General features: G+C 60.4%; 1 protein-coding gene across 1 annotated transcript; it reads left to right on the top strand.

Moving 5' to 3' along the window:
- The first annotated feature begins 645 nt into the window (after positions 1–645).
- MEIS3 (Meis homeobox 3) lies at positions 646–11,034 on the top strand. Its single transcript, XM_069457064.1, has 13 exons — positions 646–793; positions 2,420–2,601; positions 2,849–3,008; positions 3,105–3,155; positions 3,950–4,000; positions 4,128–4,277; positions 6,258–6,369; positions 6,558–6,706; positions 7,684–7,760; positions 7,961–8,019; positions 8,124–8,207; positions 8,569–8,638; positions 10,834–11,034. Exons 1-12 carry the CDS (start codon positions 782–784, stop codon positions 8,616–8,618), a joined length of 1,137 nt encoding a protein of 378 aa, XP_069313165.1. The 5' UTR covers positions 646–781; the 3' UTR covers positions 8,619–8,638; positions 10,834–11,034.
- Positions 11,035–16,249: the final 5,215 nt, after the last annotated feature.

Genomic DNA, 16,249 nt, shown 5'->3' with positions numbered 1-16,249 from the left:
AGAGAGGGGGGAGAGGAGGGGCGGGGAGGGGCAGGGGAGGGGGAGAACGGGGACCCGGAGTCCCGGCGACAGGCAGAGGCAGGGGGAGGGGCGAGGCGAGACCCGCGGCGCCGAGCGGGGAGAGGCAGAGGCGCCCCGGGGCGGGCGGGCTGGGGGACAGCGACCGCCGAGAGCGAGGCGGGAGGGGCGCGGGGCGGGACCGCGCGACCCCGCACAAAAGCGGCGGGAGGGCGGCGGGGGAGGGGCGCCGAGGCGCGCGCCCCGCCCCGCCCCGCGGCCGAGCCACCGGCGGACAGCGGGTTAAGCATCTCCGCCGTGGAACTTCCGGATGTGACCACAGAGCGGGGGAGACGCGGGGAGGAGGGAGGCGGCGAGGAGCCGCGCACCCTCCGGCCCCGACGCCGGCCCCGCGCCCCGCGCCCTCCGCTCTGCGCCTCCCGGTCCGTCCGCCCCGGGCCGGTTCAATTCGCCCCGGGCCCGGGGGACGCACGGGGGCCCCGGGGAGGGGCCTCGGGCCACCCTCCCCCGCCGGCTCCCCGCTCCCTCGCGACGATGAGCGCCTGGCCGTGACCCCCGCGGGGGACGGGCTGGGGGTCCATGCTCGCGGCCTCCTCCCCGGCCGGCGCCTGCCACTGACGGCGGTGGGGGTGGGGGGCGGGCGCCCAGCCTCCTGCCCACCCCCTGGCGTCCGCGCCCGGGCCGTCCGGGGGCTGCCCCTGCCTGCGCCCCCCTCGCCGGCCAGGCTCTGGAGGGACCCCGCAGCTGCCGCCGGCGTCAGCCCATGGCCCGGAGGGTAGGTCTGAGGGCGGGACCCCCGTGTCCCAGCCCGTTTCGCCTCCCCCCTCCCTGCATCTCCCCCTTTGGGGGCTCCGGCCCCATCGGCCCATCCGCCCTCTCCACCGTCTCTTTCTCTGCCTCTCCTCCCCTCCCTGGGTCTCCTTCTCTCTTCCCTCTGTCCTCCCTCTTGGCCCTTAAGTGTCCCCTCCCTGCCCCTCGGTCCCCCCCTGCCATCCCCCCTCTCTGTGTCCCTGGGTCGCCCCTCCCCCTTCTCTGTGTCCCTGGGCCGCTCCATCCCAGGCCCTTTATCTCTGCCTCCCACCATCCCCTTCCTCTTCTGCCCGCCCCTGTCCTTCCCGGGTCTACTTTTGTTCCAAGCCCCTCGCCCTGAGGGTTAGGGGTGGGGACACTGCTGCGAGAGGGTCTCACCCGCCGCCGCCGGCCGAGGGCTTCTGTCCTCTGGCCCGGGAGGGAGAGGAGGGAGGAGGCAGAGGAGGCAGGGGGGAGGCTCCCAGTTTGGGAGGGCGGGGCAGGGGCTGGGCGGGGTGTGAGTCCCCCACTGGGTGGGTGTGCGAGGGACAGCGGGGGGCGGTCGGATTCAACTTCAGGGCTCAGGAGAAGTTAGAAGAGGAAGTGGAAGAGGGGGAGCGGGACAGGCAGGCAGAGCCGCCCTGGCCGGGTCCAGGCAGGAAGGCTCCTGTGCCTCTTTGAGCCTCCGAGTCTTCCTCGCCAAGAAAGGGTTTGCCCTGGTGACTCAAAGGTCCCTCTGGCTTCCCGGGTGCGTGGTTCTGTGACAATGGGACATGCAAATCTCACCCCCTGCTCCTGCGTGTCTTCCGGGCTGTGTGCACAAGTGTGTCAGTGTTGTCACATGGAGTCGTCCTTTCCTTCAACAAGTGTTTGCCGGCTGTGAGCCAGGCACTGTGCCGACTGCCTCATTCATTCGTTCATTCCTGTGCTAAGCGTCTCAATCATTCATTCATCCCGGTGCCTGGTGTTTGGCTCTGTGTGTGCGCGCAAGGGGGTGTCTCTGGTGATTGGAGGGTCCCCTAAGCCTGCACGTGTGCTCCAAAGTGTAGTATATGGGGGGGTGACGGATACACTCGAGTGGGCTGGTGTGTGTGGCTGTGTGTGTATACGTGTGTGGTGGATCACGTGGCCAATGGGGGGTGACAAGTTGTTAAGACACACTCAGGTGTGCATTTTTGACAAATGCAGAACGAAACGGAAGTGGGGAGGCTGGGTGTGGAAGTGCACCTTTGGGTACAAACAGTGTCCTTTCCGTGCGAGGCTTCTGTCCCTCCCGGCTCCCTCCCTCAATCTCTGCCCCTCCCTTCTCCCACCCCTCTCGGAATCTCTCTCCCCTCTTCCCTCCCAGCTGACCCTACCTCTCTCCCTCTGGGTCCTCCTGCCCACATGTCAGAAGTCTCTGAGGGGACAGTTTTCAGTCCTCGCCTCCCTCAGACAACTCCGTGGGATAAGAGGAGCTTACAGGGGTCGGGGCTCAGACACTGGGGGACCAGAAGGCGGCTTCCTGGGACACAGGGGGACATCTCCTGGGTCCCAGGATAGGGAGGCTCCTCAGCCGCACGTCTGAGTCTCTTGACACCTCCCTGGGGCTCTCCCTCTGTCGCCTCCCCAGTATGATGAGCTGCCCCACTACTCAGGCATCGTGGACGGCAGCGCAGCCCTGGCCGGCTTCTCGGAGGCAGTGTCCTCAGCACCGAGAGCCCCGGGGCCCTATGGCCCACACCGGCCTCCCCAGCCCCTGCCCCCAGGCTTGGACAGCGACAGCCTGAAGAGGGAGAAGGATGAGATCTATGGGTGAGTGGGGACTGGGGCCGCTGGGGGCTCCACGTGGTCTGGGCTGGGTCTCTGGCTTCTTCTTTCTCCAAGGCTGCCTTTCCGTGTTGTCTCTCTCTGACTCTGTCTCTGTCTCTCTCTGTCTCTGTCTCTTCTCCTCCTGCTTCTCTTGTCCCCTCCCAGTTCCTCCACCCCCCCCCCCGCCCGCCCGCAGCCCTCCCCTCCCCTCCCCTCCCCTCATGAGCTCTCTCCTGTCCTGCCTCCCCAGACACCCGCTCTTCCCCCTCCTGGCGCTGGTCTTTGAGAAATGCGAACTCGCCACATGCTCCCCCCGCGATGGGGCCGGGGCTGGGCTGGGCACACCGCTGGGCAGCGATGTCTGCTCCTCCGATTCCTTCAACGAGGACATCGCTGCCTTTGCCAAGCAGGTGGGCACCCCCCGTCTGCCACACCCGGGGCGCCCGCGAGGAGGGGCGGGCGGAGGATGCAGGCTGTACCCCACTGGCCTCTCTCTTCCCTCCCAGGTCCGCTCCGAGAGGCCCCTCTTCTCCTCCAACCCAGAGCTGGACAATCTGGTGAGACCCGGGCCCTGGGCGGGACCCCTCCTGCACGGAGTCTCCTGTCCCGCCTGCTGTAGCCCTGGGGCCGGTTGGGGGTGCGGAGAGGAGGTGCCCCGGCCACCTTCTCAAACCGTGATCCCGTTGCCCCTGTGAGTGCGGTACAGCCGTCACTAGCTCTGTGACTCAGGGCAAGTGGCTCCCCCTCTCAGTGCCATGGCGTCCCCGTCTGTACAGCGCAGCTGCTAGTAACTCCTGTCCAGTAGGGCTGCCGTGGGGTTGAACGAGTTCGTGCGAGTCAAGTGCTTAGAACAGCGCCTGGCACGGGGTGGGACTCCCACCAAAACCAGTGGGAGCCGAGAGGGGAGGAAGGAGCGGAGGGAGGGAGAAGTACCCCAGCCTCTCCTGTCCTTGGCCCCCCAGCTCCCCCCAGGGCTCCTATTGGCCAAACCCTTTGGCAAAGGCTTCTGGGAAATGTAGTTTTCAGGTAGAGGGTGGGCTGGGGCTGGGGGGCAGGTCAAGGCGGGTGCACCTATTGCTGGAGCCCACCTTAGCTCACACCTCCTGTGACAGGCCCCTCTGTTGCTTCTCTGTCCTTGTCACTACCTCTGAATCTAACACCCTCCTTTTCCTTAATTCTGGTCTCTGTCTCTGTTCTGTTTCTCTGTCTGTCTGTCCCTGTCATTCTGTCTCACTCTTCCTGTTTCTCTGTCTCTCCTTTCCTCTCCTTCCCCAACTCCTCCTCCTCCTCCTCCTCCTCCTCCTTCCTCTCTCATCCCCGACCTGCGGTCCCTTCCTGTCCCTGCTTGCAGATGATCCAGGCCATCCAGGTGCTCCGGTTCCACCTGCTCGAGCTGGAGAAGGTGAGTGCTCCCACTCCGCCCCTCTTCCCCCAGGCCTCCTCTTCCCCCAGGCTCTCTCCCCACCCCACCCCTGTGCACCCAGCCCTGGCCCCCGGGTGGCCCCCCCAGTACCCCGGTGCCCCCCCAGGTCCACGACCTGTGCGACAACTTCTGTCACCGCTACATCACCTGCCTCAAGGGAAAGATGCCCATCGACCTGGTCATCGAGGATCGGGATGGCGGCTGCAGGGAGGATCTCGAGGACTACCCGGCCTCCTGCCCCAGCCTCCCGGACCAGGTGGGCCGGGCACAGCGTGAGGGCACGCACTCCCCGCACAGCCTCAGACACGGCCACCACACGTGTGCACGTGGTCACACACCAACTACACACAGGCTCAGGTACAGCCAGACGCTGGGACCCAGACTGGCCACGGTGCCCTTGCACACACACACACACATGCACGCGACCCTGACCATGTCACAGCTGGGCCCCAGCACGTATGCGCACCTGCGTATGCCACTCAGAGCCTCATGGCCCCGGACTCATCTGCAGATTTGGAAATAGACTCGCAGGCTTGGATCCAGCCACACAGAATCACACCCAGCGAAGCAAGGTGCTGCAGCGGCACACTGCAGGCACAGCCTGCACAGAGATAGCGTGGCAAAGCCTTGGGGAGATGTCACATGGGGACCACCCCTAGGCGGTTATACTTTCTACACAAGCAGCAATGACACAACAGGACACGAAGTCAGATACAGGCTCACAGCAGTCACAGAATGGCCTCACAGCCCATAATATGCACATGCTCAGCGAGAACCCCTTGTGTGTGATGATCGGTGACAAGTCACTCAGAGGCTCATATTCAGAGGTCTTCAATTCAGCCTCAGCTACACTCTCGTGACAATCACCCAACAGTCAGACCCACCCAGACATAGTCCCGGGTCATACAGTCACTGTGCGGGAATCATAGTAACCACGTGCACAGGACGGCAGAACCCTCAAGCTGCAGTCACACGCCCCCGTGATAATCAGTGTCACATCCAGCCATGTAGGCGTGGCAGAGGCAGACATAACCACGCTCGAATGCAGCTGCATTTCTGAGCTCCACCCCATGTAACAACCATGCCACAGCCACATCCTCTTTGGGGACAGCCATGCCATCTTGGGATCCTTGGATACAACTGCAGGGATGTAGGTACACTCATGCGCAGATAAGCCGTGTTCGCTTACGTGACACAAGAATGTCTCAGAACAGCTTTGGGACATCAACTTGGGTACATTCACTTTCAGCGTGCAGTCAGGCCTGATCCGCTAACAGCTCCAGGTGACAGCCACGATTGTGCTCACAAGTCTTCAGCAGCTGCACCCAACTCATCCCCCAATGTGTCGAAACACACAATTCTGCACACACACATTGAGCCTGGACAAAACTCCCCAGCAGGACACGCAGGGTGCACCCACGCTCGGTGATTTGGGGAGGGACTGGTCACAAAGTGGTGGGCACCCTGGGGCTCAGCGACAGTGGGCAGCTGTCCCGGGTCTGAAGGGTGGGTGAGGGAGAATTGCAAAGAAGCCCGGATGCAGTGCTTGTGAGTTGATTGCCCTGGACCACGAATCCAGCACATTCTCAAGTCGCTTGAATTGTGCTGGGGTCCTTACCCGGACGCCCTTACCTGCAATTCTGAGACACCAGAATCTCTGGAAACTCCAAGTTTGAATTGTTCTTTTTCATGAATTTAGTGCAGACTCACTCGGCAGCAAAATCTGACCTGAACTAATGAGAGGCTATTTATAGCCTTTATTTATTGCACTCAGTTAACTGTTCACCCACGTTGCTGCAGAAATGTTAATGAGTCTGATGATGAGGTTGCGCCCCAGACCCTGCTGGCGGTGGTTATGAGCTGCACGGTGCACGCGCTGATTTACTGTCTAAAAATGTGAAAAGTCCTGGATTCTGAAACACCTCTGGCCCCAAGGGTTTTACGGTGGGTGCCGTAGACTCATCTTTGTTGAGTGATTGCTGTGCGCCTTTATGTAAGCTAACTCATTGAATCTTTACCACACTCAGTAAGGTGGAGGCTGTTACCATCCTCCCTTTTCCAATTGAGGAAATGAAGGCACAGAGAGGTAAAGTGACTTGCCTGAGATCACACAGCGAGGAAAGAGGCAGGGACAGGCTTCCCCTCCAGGAGTCCTGGCTCCAGAGCCCATACTCTCAGCCATTGTGCTATCCTGTGCCCCAAGCCTTGGCATTAACTTCCAGCTCTTGTTTTCTAGAATAATACATGGATTAGAGACCATGAGGATAGTGGGTCTGTACATTTGGGGACTCCAGGTCCATCCAGCGGGGGCCTGGCCTCCCAGAGTGGAGACAACTCCAGTGACCAAGGTGAGAAGCTTGGGAGTTGGAAGGGAAACATGGGAGTCGGCCAGAGGATTGAAGTTAGATCACAAGTAGGACTTCCAGAGGGGCAAAGATAGCTGGGGTGTGGAGTGGTGTCTGGGGTGAGGGTTCTGGGGCCCTCTGGTCCCCCACTCTTCACTGTCCCCAACACAGCATGCCTGTCCCCCCCCCAGGAGATGGACTGGACACAAGTGTGGCCTCTCCCAGCTCTGGGGGAGAGGACGAGGAGTTGGACCAGGAGCGGCGGCGGAACAAGAAAAGAGGGATTTTCCCCAAGGTGGCCACCAACATCATGAGAGCCTGGTTGTTCCAGCATCTCTCGGTGAGAGCCCTGTGGCCCCAGGTACACGGTGGGCAGAGAGAGATGGAGAAGGATGGTCTCCAGAGACTGAGCCCCCAAGAGACACCGAGAGATGGGAGACTGAGGCAGGGGGGATATTGGGGGAGGTGCTCACGGGTTGGGGAATGACAGAGCAGCCATCAGTGAGCGTGACCTGTGTGCCAGGTGCTGCTAAGGGCTCTTAACTCACTCAGTCCTTCCCCCAAACCACCCACCCACCCACTCACCCATCATCCACCCACCCACCACCCACCACCCCTAGGAGGGAAGGGCTATTATAGTTCCACTGTGCAGATGAGGAGACTGAGGAACAGAGAGAGGTTAGGAGAATTGCCTAAGGCCACACAGCCAGAAGTGAGTTCAAACGCAGGCAGTCTGGCCTTACCCACTGCACCACACTGCCTCATGGGGAGAGACAAAAAATAGAGACAGGAAGAGGCTGGAACAGGAGGGACACAGATAGGGGGAGGACGAAGACAGAGCAAGGTAGAGACAGGGAGAGACTGAGTCACAGAGGAACAGAGACAGAAAAACAGAGACTCAGAGACAGGGAGGAACTGACTCAGAGAGAGAGACAGACACAAGAGAGAGACAGAGACAGAGAGAGCCGCAGAGAAAGAAAGCAGTAGGGAGAGACACACAGGGGCTCTGACAGAGACTCAGAGAGGGACAGGGCTGGGCTTTGCCTCCCTCGCCCACACCGCTGGGGCCCCCTCCCCAGCACGGCTCCCTAAGGACGCCTGGCCAATTAGCCTCTAATTGCTGGAGGGGGTGGGGGCGTAATTGCCGCAGGAAGCTGGCTGAGCGTCGCCGGGTCACCGGGAGCGAGGCGCTCAGACGCACACGCGGGCCCTCCCGGCCCCGCCCGGCCTGGGCTCGCCATCCCTGGGGCCGGGCAGGCCAGGCCTCCGGGATCGGACGGCGCGGGCAGGCGGGGTGACTCTCGCTGGTGGCCACAGCACCCGTACCCCTCGGAGGAGCAGAAGAAACAGCTGGCGCAGGACACGGGGCTCACCATCCTGCAAGTCAACAACTGGTGAGCGCCCCGAGGGTCGCGCGCTCTGTGTGGCCGCCGGGGCAGAGGCCTGGCGCTGTCCGCGGTGCTGACGGAGGCCCCGGAGCCCGCAGAGCCTGTCCCCCTCGCGCGCTTTCCTCTCTTCCCGGCTGTCCCCGAGTTCACCTCCGCCTCTCTCCTCCTCCCCTCTGCACCCCTGCGCTTCCACGACCGCCCCCCAGGTTCATCAACGCCCGGAGACGGATCGTGCAGCCGATGATCGACCAGTCCAACCGCACAGGTGCGGGCAGACTGGGGAGAGAGGGCCTGGGGTCCTGGGGGGACGTCAAAGCCGGGAACGGGCTTCCTGGGGCTCAGCCTGCAACCCCTCCACCCTCCTCGCAGGGCAGGGTGCCGCCTTCGGCCCAGAGGGCCAGCCCCTGGCGGGCTACACCGAGTCGCAGCCGCATGTGACAGTCCGGCCACCGGGTAAGCCCCGCCCCCAGGCCCAGCCACGCCCCTTTGCACCCGCCCCTTCTTTACACAAAGGCGCCTCACCTGAGATTGGGTTCCAGAGTGACACAGTGCGTCATTTGTATACTAGGGGAGCAGCTGATGCCAACGCAGATTCCTGGGCCCCCACCTTTTCCTCACAAAGCTCACTTCTTCCAGGCTCCGCCCACCACATTGGAAACCTCCCCTTTTTATTAAAGAGCTAACACCCTCTTAAAACACTACTCAGTCTATCCTGGTCGGGGGATCCCCTGGTGAAGGAAGGGGTGAGAGGGACTTATGGGGCATCCGGGGGTGTCTGGGGAAGACCCGCCAACCCTCCGTTTTTGTCTTCCAGGATCGGTGGGGATGAATTTGAACTTGGAAGGAGACTGGCATTACCTATAGAGGCTGGATTCAGGAGAAGTGTGAGTGCCCAAGGTCTAGGGGTATGCAACTCTCAAACCTCCAGAAGACCTCCGGACTCCAATAGTAGGCCCGCCCAGGGCAGGGTCAGCTTGGGTTCCTGAATTGAGGGCTCTCCTAGGGAAGATGTTTCATCCATCCATCCATCTGTCCATCCATCCATCCCCTCCCTCAACCATCCATATATTTATCCATCCATCAGTCATCCATCCAAATGGAATCCACTCGCCTACCCATCCAACCATACATTCACCCACTCACTCCATTCATCCATCCATCCACCCACCCACCCATCCACCCACCTCCACCCTGACGCACCCACCCACACATCCACTCATTTGTCTATCCATTCACCCACCCACCTACCTGCCTAACCATGCATCTACCCCTCCATCCATCAGCCATGCCTCCACCCGGCACCCACCATCCATAGGAACATACATCTGCCCACCCATCCACCCACCCTCACATTGGTCCAGCCACCCACCCACCTACTCAGACATCCCATTTGTCCGTGCATTCACCCCCTACGTACCCACCCAGCCATAGGTACATCTCAAAACATACACTGAACCCTTGCTCCAGGCCCTGACATGCCTCAGGTAGGGTTTGGCTCTTGAGAAGATTCTGGTCTTAAGGGAAATGGACATCCCCAATGACAGTCTGGTGCAACGGTTGAAACCCAGAGAAGGGAGTCATTAGCTAGTGCTGGAGTTTCGGGGAAGACTTCCTAGAGGAAGTGGCCTCTGGATGGGGCACTGGAGGATGAATAGGAGTTCACTGGGCAGAGTTGGGGATAAGGTTGGAGGTCATTATTTTACACTCCCAGGCCTTGAGACTCTCCTCTGGTATCATAGCAGCACTTCAGAGCATCTTCTCATTTAGTTCTCACAACCCCGAGGGAGAGAGAGAGAGAGACTATTATTATTTTCATTTTACAGAAGAGAGACTGAGGCTCAGAGAGAAGAGGTCACTTGTGCAGGTCCACCTTGCTCAGAATAGCAGAGGGAACAGCATGTGCAAAGGCCGGAGGGTGGGGGGTGGGGAGGCAGCCTGGAGTTTCTAAAGCACAGATCAGATCTTGACTCTCCCTGGATTAAACCCTTCTGTGGCTCCCTAGTGCCCTCTGGACGAAGTCCAGACTCTTTAGTTCAGCATCCATCCATCTACCCACCCATTCATTCATTTAATACACATCTTCTGAGCCCCTCCCTGTGCTGGGTGATGCTGGGGACACAACAGTGACCATGACAGCCCCAGCCCTGTGGGGCTTACCGTCCAGCGGGGGAGAAAGGCCCATCCCCAGGCAGTGGTGACCAAGAGTGGGCAGGGCTGGGATGTGGAAGCCCAGGAGCGACAGGAGCCCAGAGGGGACATTCGACTCAGGCTTTGGGGGAGGGGGATGGTTCAGGGAGGGCTTCCTGAAAGAGGGGGCATCTGACCCAGGATGGAGGATTCAAGGAGGGCTGCCTGGAGAAGAGGAGATGAGACCAGGAGAATGGGAGGAGTGGGGCGGGAGAAGGGTATCTAGCAGGAGATCACATCCGTGAAGGCCACAGCACTTGGAGATCTCCTGGCTGGGAGGCAGCCCCCGTCTCCCAGCACACAGAGGAGGGGAAGGACTTGGGCTGGAGCCGGCAGGCTGGGCGGGTGGGTAATAGGTTCAGGGCCAACAGAAAGGCCTAGCGGGTGAGAATGGAGGCCTGGGCAGGGCTGAGGCACACAGGGGGCGCGGGCAGCTGAGCCTGGGCAGAAGAGGTGGGCCAGCGCGTCCAGGGCCTCAGCTCCACCATGGCCGAGCATGGGGCGGGGACATGGTCCGGTGTGTGTCTGGTGACCTCTGGGGTCAAAAGTAAGGGAGGGGACTTCTCCTCCCACCACCTGGTTCCCCAAATGGGCCCTGTCCTCCCCCTCCTTTTGGTCTCTCCTCTTGTCCTTTCCTTGTCTCTCTATGTCTCTCGTTGTCATTGTCATATGTATGTCCACCTGACTCCTTTCTCTCCTCTCTCCCTCTGTCCCACTCTATCTGTCTCCTTGTCATTCTCCGTCGCTTTCTGGGTCTCATTTCCCTCTTTCGTGGTCACTGCATCTCTCCTGTCTGTGGCGCCCCGTGTCCCTGCTCTTTGTCCCCTCCTCTGCGGCTGTGGTGGGGCCAGTGCCCTCCTGCCTCCTCACCTGGGCTCTCCCTGCCCCACAGCCCCCGGCCTCCAACTGTGACCGCCAGCCTCACACCTGTTCCGGTCCCTGCCCGGCCCTCCGGCTCCAGGACCCACCTCCAAAGGCCCCTCCACTCAACGCCTACCTCCCTGGGGCCCCGCCGGGACACGGGGCCTGAGCGCCCACCCGAGGGTCTCTCCAGGACACCCACAAGGCCTCCAGGCCCTGAGCCTCACCTCTGTCCTCACCTCTGCCCAGGACTGAGCTGCGATCCTGGGCCTTGGTCTCCAGAAGGTGGTGGCTGGGGGCCCGCCTCCGGGACAGAGAAGGGACTGCGGGCGGGCGGGCTGGGCAGTTGGGGAAGGAGAGTCGCTCGGATCTGGGCGACATTTTGGGGAGATTCCTTCAGCCTCCCACGCACCCCCCTGTGCTCCCCCACTTCCCTTCTCTGATGTCTTCTTCTTCTTTTTTTTTTTTTTTAATGATAAAGTCTTGAAAACACAAAGGTACCAACTGGATTTCTTGTGTCTCTTCCAAGATTTCAAATTCTCATCGTTTGAAGTTTCTGGACCTCTAACAGTAATAATTGTTACTTTTTATCCCACCCGGGCACCCCATGTGTGTCAGTTAGCTGTCACTGTGGAACAAACCGCCCCAAAACTTTGTGACTCCAAACAGCAACTATTTTGAAGCTCATTATTCTGTGGGCTGGTATTTTATCCCAGGCCCTGTGGCCATGGGACTCCTGGCGCATCTGGGGCAGCTATGGGTCGGCTGGGGCCTGCTCCTGGCCATAGGGACAACGGGAGGGGACCTGAGGCCGTCCGGTTGGTTCACAGGGAGGCCTGGCTGGACATCCAGAGCGCTCAAACCTGGCCTGTCGTTTTCTCGGCTGGATTCTCTTGGCCACTGAAAGTCCACGTTTAAGGAAGAGAAATAGACTCTGCCACTTGTGGTCCGGCAGTGGCAGCTGCAAAGTCACCTTGCGAGACATATGGGTCCGGGAGGCATGAAGAATTGTGGCCCATTTTGCAGCAAGCTGCCACACTGTGGCTTCCTCTGCTGCCCTGCAGGAGGTGAGCACGAAGGTCCTTGAGAGTGGTGCGCACGATGGACGTGGGTTCAAATCCCATGTCTGCAACGCAGTAGCTGTGGCACCTCAGGCAAGTGAGTTCGCCTCTCTGGGCCTCGGTTTGCACACCTGGAAAATGGGGACAGTGGCGATGCCGGCCTGGTGGGATTGTTGTGCTGAGATGGAGACAGCGCTAGGGACGTGCTGAGGATGGTGCCCCGAGTGTAGCAAGCGCTCAATCGCAAGCGGAGGTTATTCTTTGACACAGGGGAAACTGAGGCTCAGAAACTGGGTTGATGGAGTCCACTGGGGCTCCCAGCTTACAAGGCCCCTCTCTGCTGCCCTGAGAGAGACCACGAAGGTGGGGTTGGGGCGTGTCCCTCTGCCCCTGTCTCCCCCTCCTTGTCTCTCTCTGTCCCCCTGACCCACATCCACAGGGTCCCCCCTCTTCTGTGTTCAGGTGAGGTCTCTCCCTCAGAGCAGGGAGAGACTCGTCACACCACCCGCGGGTCCCCTCTCCTGGGGGCCCTCAGCCCCTCTGCTGTCCAGGCACTTTCCCCGCCTGCTCCTCAGAGCCGCCTCGGCCTGGTCTCAGGCACCCCCAGCCATGTTCACTGCCGTGGTGTTCGAGGTCCTTGGGCACATGGTGTGTCACGCTGGGCATGGGGGGGGGCACCATGAAAAATGTGCTCCTGGACACCCCGAGCCCCTTCCGGGTGGGCCCCAGACAGAGATTCACAAAGGAACACACACAGTGCTATAAACAGACACTCAGATGCCAAGATGTGCGTGCATCAGAAACACACGGCAAACGAACAATATGCCACACTCAAACACAGTCACACCCAGGTGTGGGAACACACACACAGACACACACAGACACTGGGAAACTCCAGGAAGACCCACAGGTTAACCACACACACACTTCTGTCTCCACACGCACGCACATTTGCACAAAGTCACTCAAATGTGTTCTTGCACACTCACACACAGCTGCACAGTCGTGCTCATGCTCACACCTTCAGGCACATGTTCACACACTCACACATGTGCGTGCTCACGTGCTCAGAGGCGCGGACACATTCGCACACACATGCTCACACAGACGTGGTCCCACACAATCACACACACGTTTCTGCTGGCTGCTACACATTCGGGCCCACTGACTCACACTCGCACCCTTGCACGTACGCTGGTGTTCATGTACACGCACACCCCGGCTCCAGGACGAGCTGCTCGGCCCCACGGAGGCCACGACCCGGACCTGGTGGACTCGGATCAAACATCCCTCCTGCGCACGTCCCCTGCTGCGGGCGCCCGGCTCTCACATGGTGCCGCTTTGTTCCCATGAAGACGCCGTGCAGCCCGCTGCAGACTTGGAGTCGCTTAGGTTTAGACACTGACTCGTGCAAAGTGACCAGCTCGGTCCCCCTCCTGGGCCTCTGTCCTGGCTGCTCCCTTTGCCTGGGACACCTTGCCCGGCTCAGAGGTCACCTCTCCAGAGAAGCGGGAGCAGCCGAACCAAAGCACCCGGCCCAGTCACACTCTCATTGCCTCATATCTTGTCCCATCAACCACTGTCCTTGGAATTCTCTCGGTCACTTATTTGCCTGTTTTATTATTGGCTTGAGCCTCAGCCCGAAAAGCAGGGCAGGTGTTCATCTTTCTCCATCATCCCTGAGGCAGCAGCTGGTGCCCGGGACACAGGTGGCGAGGACAGGACCCAAGCTCATCGTTCTGAGGCTCAAACTTTGTGTATTCATGAAACAGGTGTTTCCTGCTCTGGGACGCCAGGGAGCGAGTGACTGACAGTGGACTGAGCAATTAAGCACGCTATTCAGTCACTTAGACGGTGGCAAGGGTCACGGAAAGAGGTTACGGGGTGGGAGTGTGGCTGCCACTTCTGTGACTTTACTGAGGCCTTCAGTCAGTGATTGCTGTGGCCCAGGCTCTGTCCTAGGAGCCTGTTAACCCTCAGACAGCCCGGGAGGTGGGTACCACCGCCGTCCCCATTTCCCAGATGAGGAAACTGAGGCCCAGAGAGAGGAAGTCCCCACCCCAGGTCGCACAGCTGGAGAGTGTGGAGCTCCATTCGAACCTGGGCAGCCTGGCTCCGGGGCCCGTGTGCTACCCACTCTGCTCACAGCCTCTTGTTTTAAAAATAGAATTCTCTAAGATTCTATGATTTTTAAAAAGCCTAACAAGAACTGTTTTCTGGGTGTGATATTGTTTTTGTGACTATGATTGAGTGTTTCTTTCTCTCCAAACTCCCCAGGACTAAAGCAGGAAGGGTGACGGGTAGACTGCAGGAAGGACTTCCACTCCCCCCACTTTGAAGGAAGATCGGGGGAGGGCTATGGGGGAGGCGGCAAGGACGGGCCAAGGCCTGAGGTCGGCTTCAAGGGGAGGCATTGTGTTCCAACCCCTGCCTGGCACAGGGGAAGGGTCTCCAAGGTTAGGACAGTGGGGGAGTGGGGGAGGGGCAACTCCCCTCTTCCCCTCCCCCATCTTCTCCCAGCGACTGGAAATGCCTCTCACTTAATCCTCTCTAATTAAACCAATTGGATGAGCCACCGGGGAGGAGGGAAATTGGACGGGCGATTAATTGTAACTAAAAATACCTCCCCTACTTCCTGGTTCTGGCAGTGGGTGGGCTTCGCTGAGCGGGAGGGGCCCCTAGTCCTGGGGGCATTCCACATCGTGGGGGGACCCAGATGGGTCTGCAGGGTGGGCCCAGCCAGGCCTGGACGTTGGTGTAGGGTCGCCATGGCGCGTCTGCTGTGGCTGTGGTCTGGAAGGCGGGGCTATGGGGAAGGATGGCTGCATAGTTGGAGCCACCGCCAGGGTGTCCTGCTGCTGAATGTGGTGTGTGGGTGTGTCACTCAGGAAAGGCTGTCTGTCACACCATGCCTCGGTATAGGTTGTATGTCTCTGTGTGAGTTTGCATCTGTGACTTCGAGACTCTGGGTGTCACTACGTGTACCTGGCTAGGATTGTGCGACAAAGCAGGAATTCACCATTGGGGCCACCTGGTAAGTATGTATCGCTGTGTCTCCGAAATCGCTCTTTCTGTTAAGGCGGAACTTACTGCTGCCGCCAAACTGGAAAGGCCTAAACCCAACAGGGACAATTGGACCCCAGGGTGGCGGGGGCCACGTGACCCAACTTAATCACCAAGGGCGAGGCAGGCGTAGTGCTGTGTGGACAGCAGCGTGAAAGCAGCTGTCACAGTAGTCTGACAACTGTCACGGTGTCCCTAGAAGGGTAACCGATGGGCAGGCTACTAAGGTCTTACTCGATCTGTGTAAGTGGGACAGTTCCACGTCAGGCGAACAAAAGTTTAACTTTCCATTCATAAAAACAGAGAGCCCCGCCCCTCAGTCAATTTCCAGACTGGAGCCAGTTCACAGGCCCAGAACCCCCTGAATGAGGCGGCAGGGGGTCCCCTCTGGGAAGGACCCCTTTATGCTACTGAAAATTTGTGCTGTTCATCTTTCTGCTGGCCTTCCCCGCAGGGACCTTTGGGGACTGTCGGACCCTGGCTCTGAGCTGACAATAGTTTCCGGAGATCAGAAACGCGCTGTGGCCCGGTGCTCGGAGCAGGGGCTTATGGGGCTCAGGTGATGGGTGGCGTTTTAGCTCAGGTCTGCCTCCCGGTGGCCCAGGGGGTCCCTGAACCCACCCTGTGGGCATTGCCCCGGTTCTGGAAGGTGTCTGGAAGGCACGCACACGCGGCCGCTGGCAGAATCCCCACGTGGTGTCGCGCTGCGGTGGAGGGCACAGGGGACCCCCCGGGGGCCACCTCGCGTGGTCCACCCAGCATCTGGGCGCAGGGTCGGCTGGTGTGTGGCCACGGGAGTCCCCCGCATGTCTGTAGCAGTGTGTCACTCCGGTGTGCGGCTTTGCATCCGCCTGTGCATCCCGCGTCCGCGGCAGCGTGACCGGGACATCCAGCTCCGCCGCCTCCGAATTCCACGGACCCGCCCCTCGCCCCACTCGGCAGGGGGGGCCGTGCAGCGGGCCGGGGGCGGCTTCCCGGAGGGAGGTCAGAGTCGAGACCTGAAGGATGACGAGGCGTAGGTGGGTCGGGTCGCTCCAGGCGGGACGGAAGGCGCAGGCCCAGGGGCGCCGCCGGGCGGCCGAGGGCTCGCGGGGACGGCAGTGAGCCTGCCTCCCTCCAGGGGGCGCTCGGGAGCCATGGGTTTTGTTTGTTTGTTTGTTTGTTTTGAGACAGAGTCTCGCTGTGTTGCCCGGGCTAGAGTGCCATGGCGTCAACCTAGCTCACAGCAACCTCAAACTCCTGGGCTGAAGCGATCCTCCTGCCTCAGCCTCCCGAGTAGCTGGGACTACAGGCACGCGCCACCATGCCCGGCTAATTTTTTCT

This window comes from Eulemur rufifrons, chromosome 24, assembly GCF_041146395.1.
Source record: "Eulemur rufifrons isolate Redbay chromosome 24, OSU_ERuf_1, whole genome shotgun sequence".
Classification (NCBI taxonomy): Eukaryota; Metazoa; Chordata; class Mammalia; order Primates; family Lemuridae; genus Eulemur; species Eulemur rufifrons.
Note: the sequence above shows the minus strand (reverse complement) of the source record. Positions and strands in the feature narration are given on the sequence as shown.

Excerpts from the sequence above, each read along its gene's own strand:
- MEIS3 (XM_069457064.1), top strand. Across the intron at positions 3,156-3,949 it reads ACCCAGAGCTGGACAATCTG|ATGATCCAGGCCATCCAGGT; the intron begins GTGAGACCCGGG and ends CCCTGCTTGCAG. Across the intron at positions 4,278-6,257 it reads GCCCCAGCCTCCCGGACCAG|AATAATACATGGATTAGAGA; the intron begins GTGGGCCGGGCA and ends CTTGTTTTCTAG.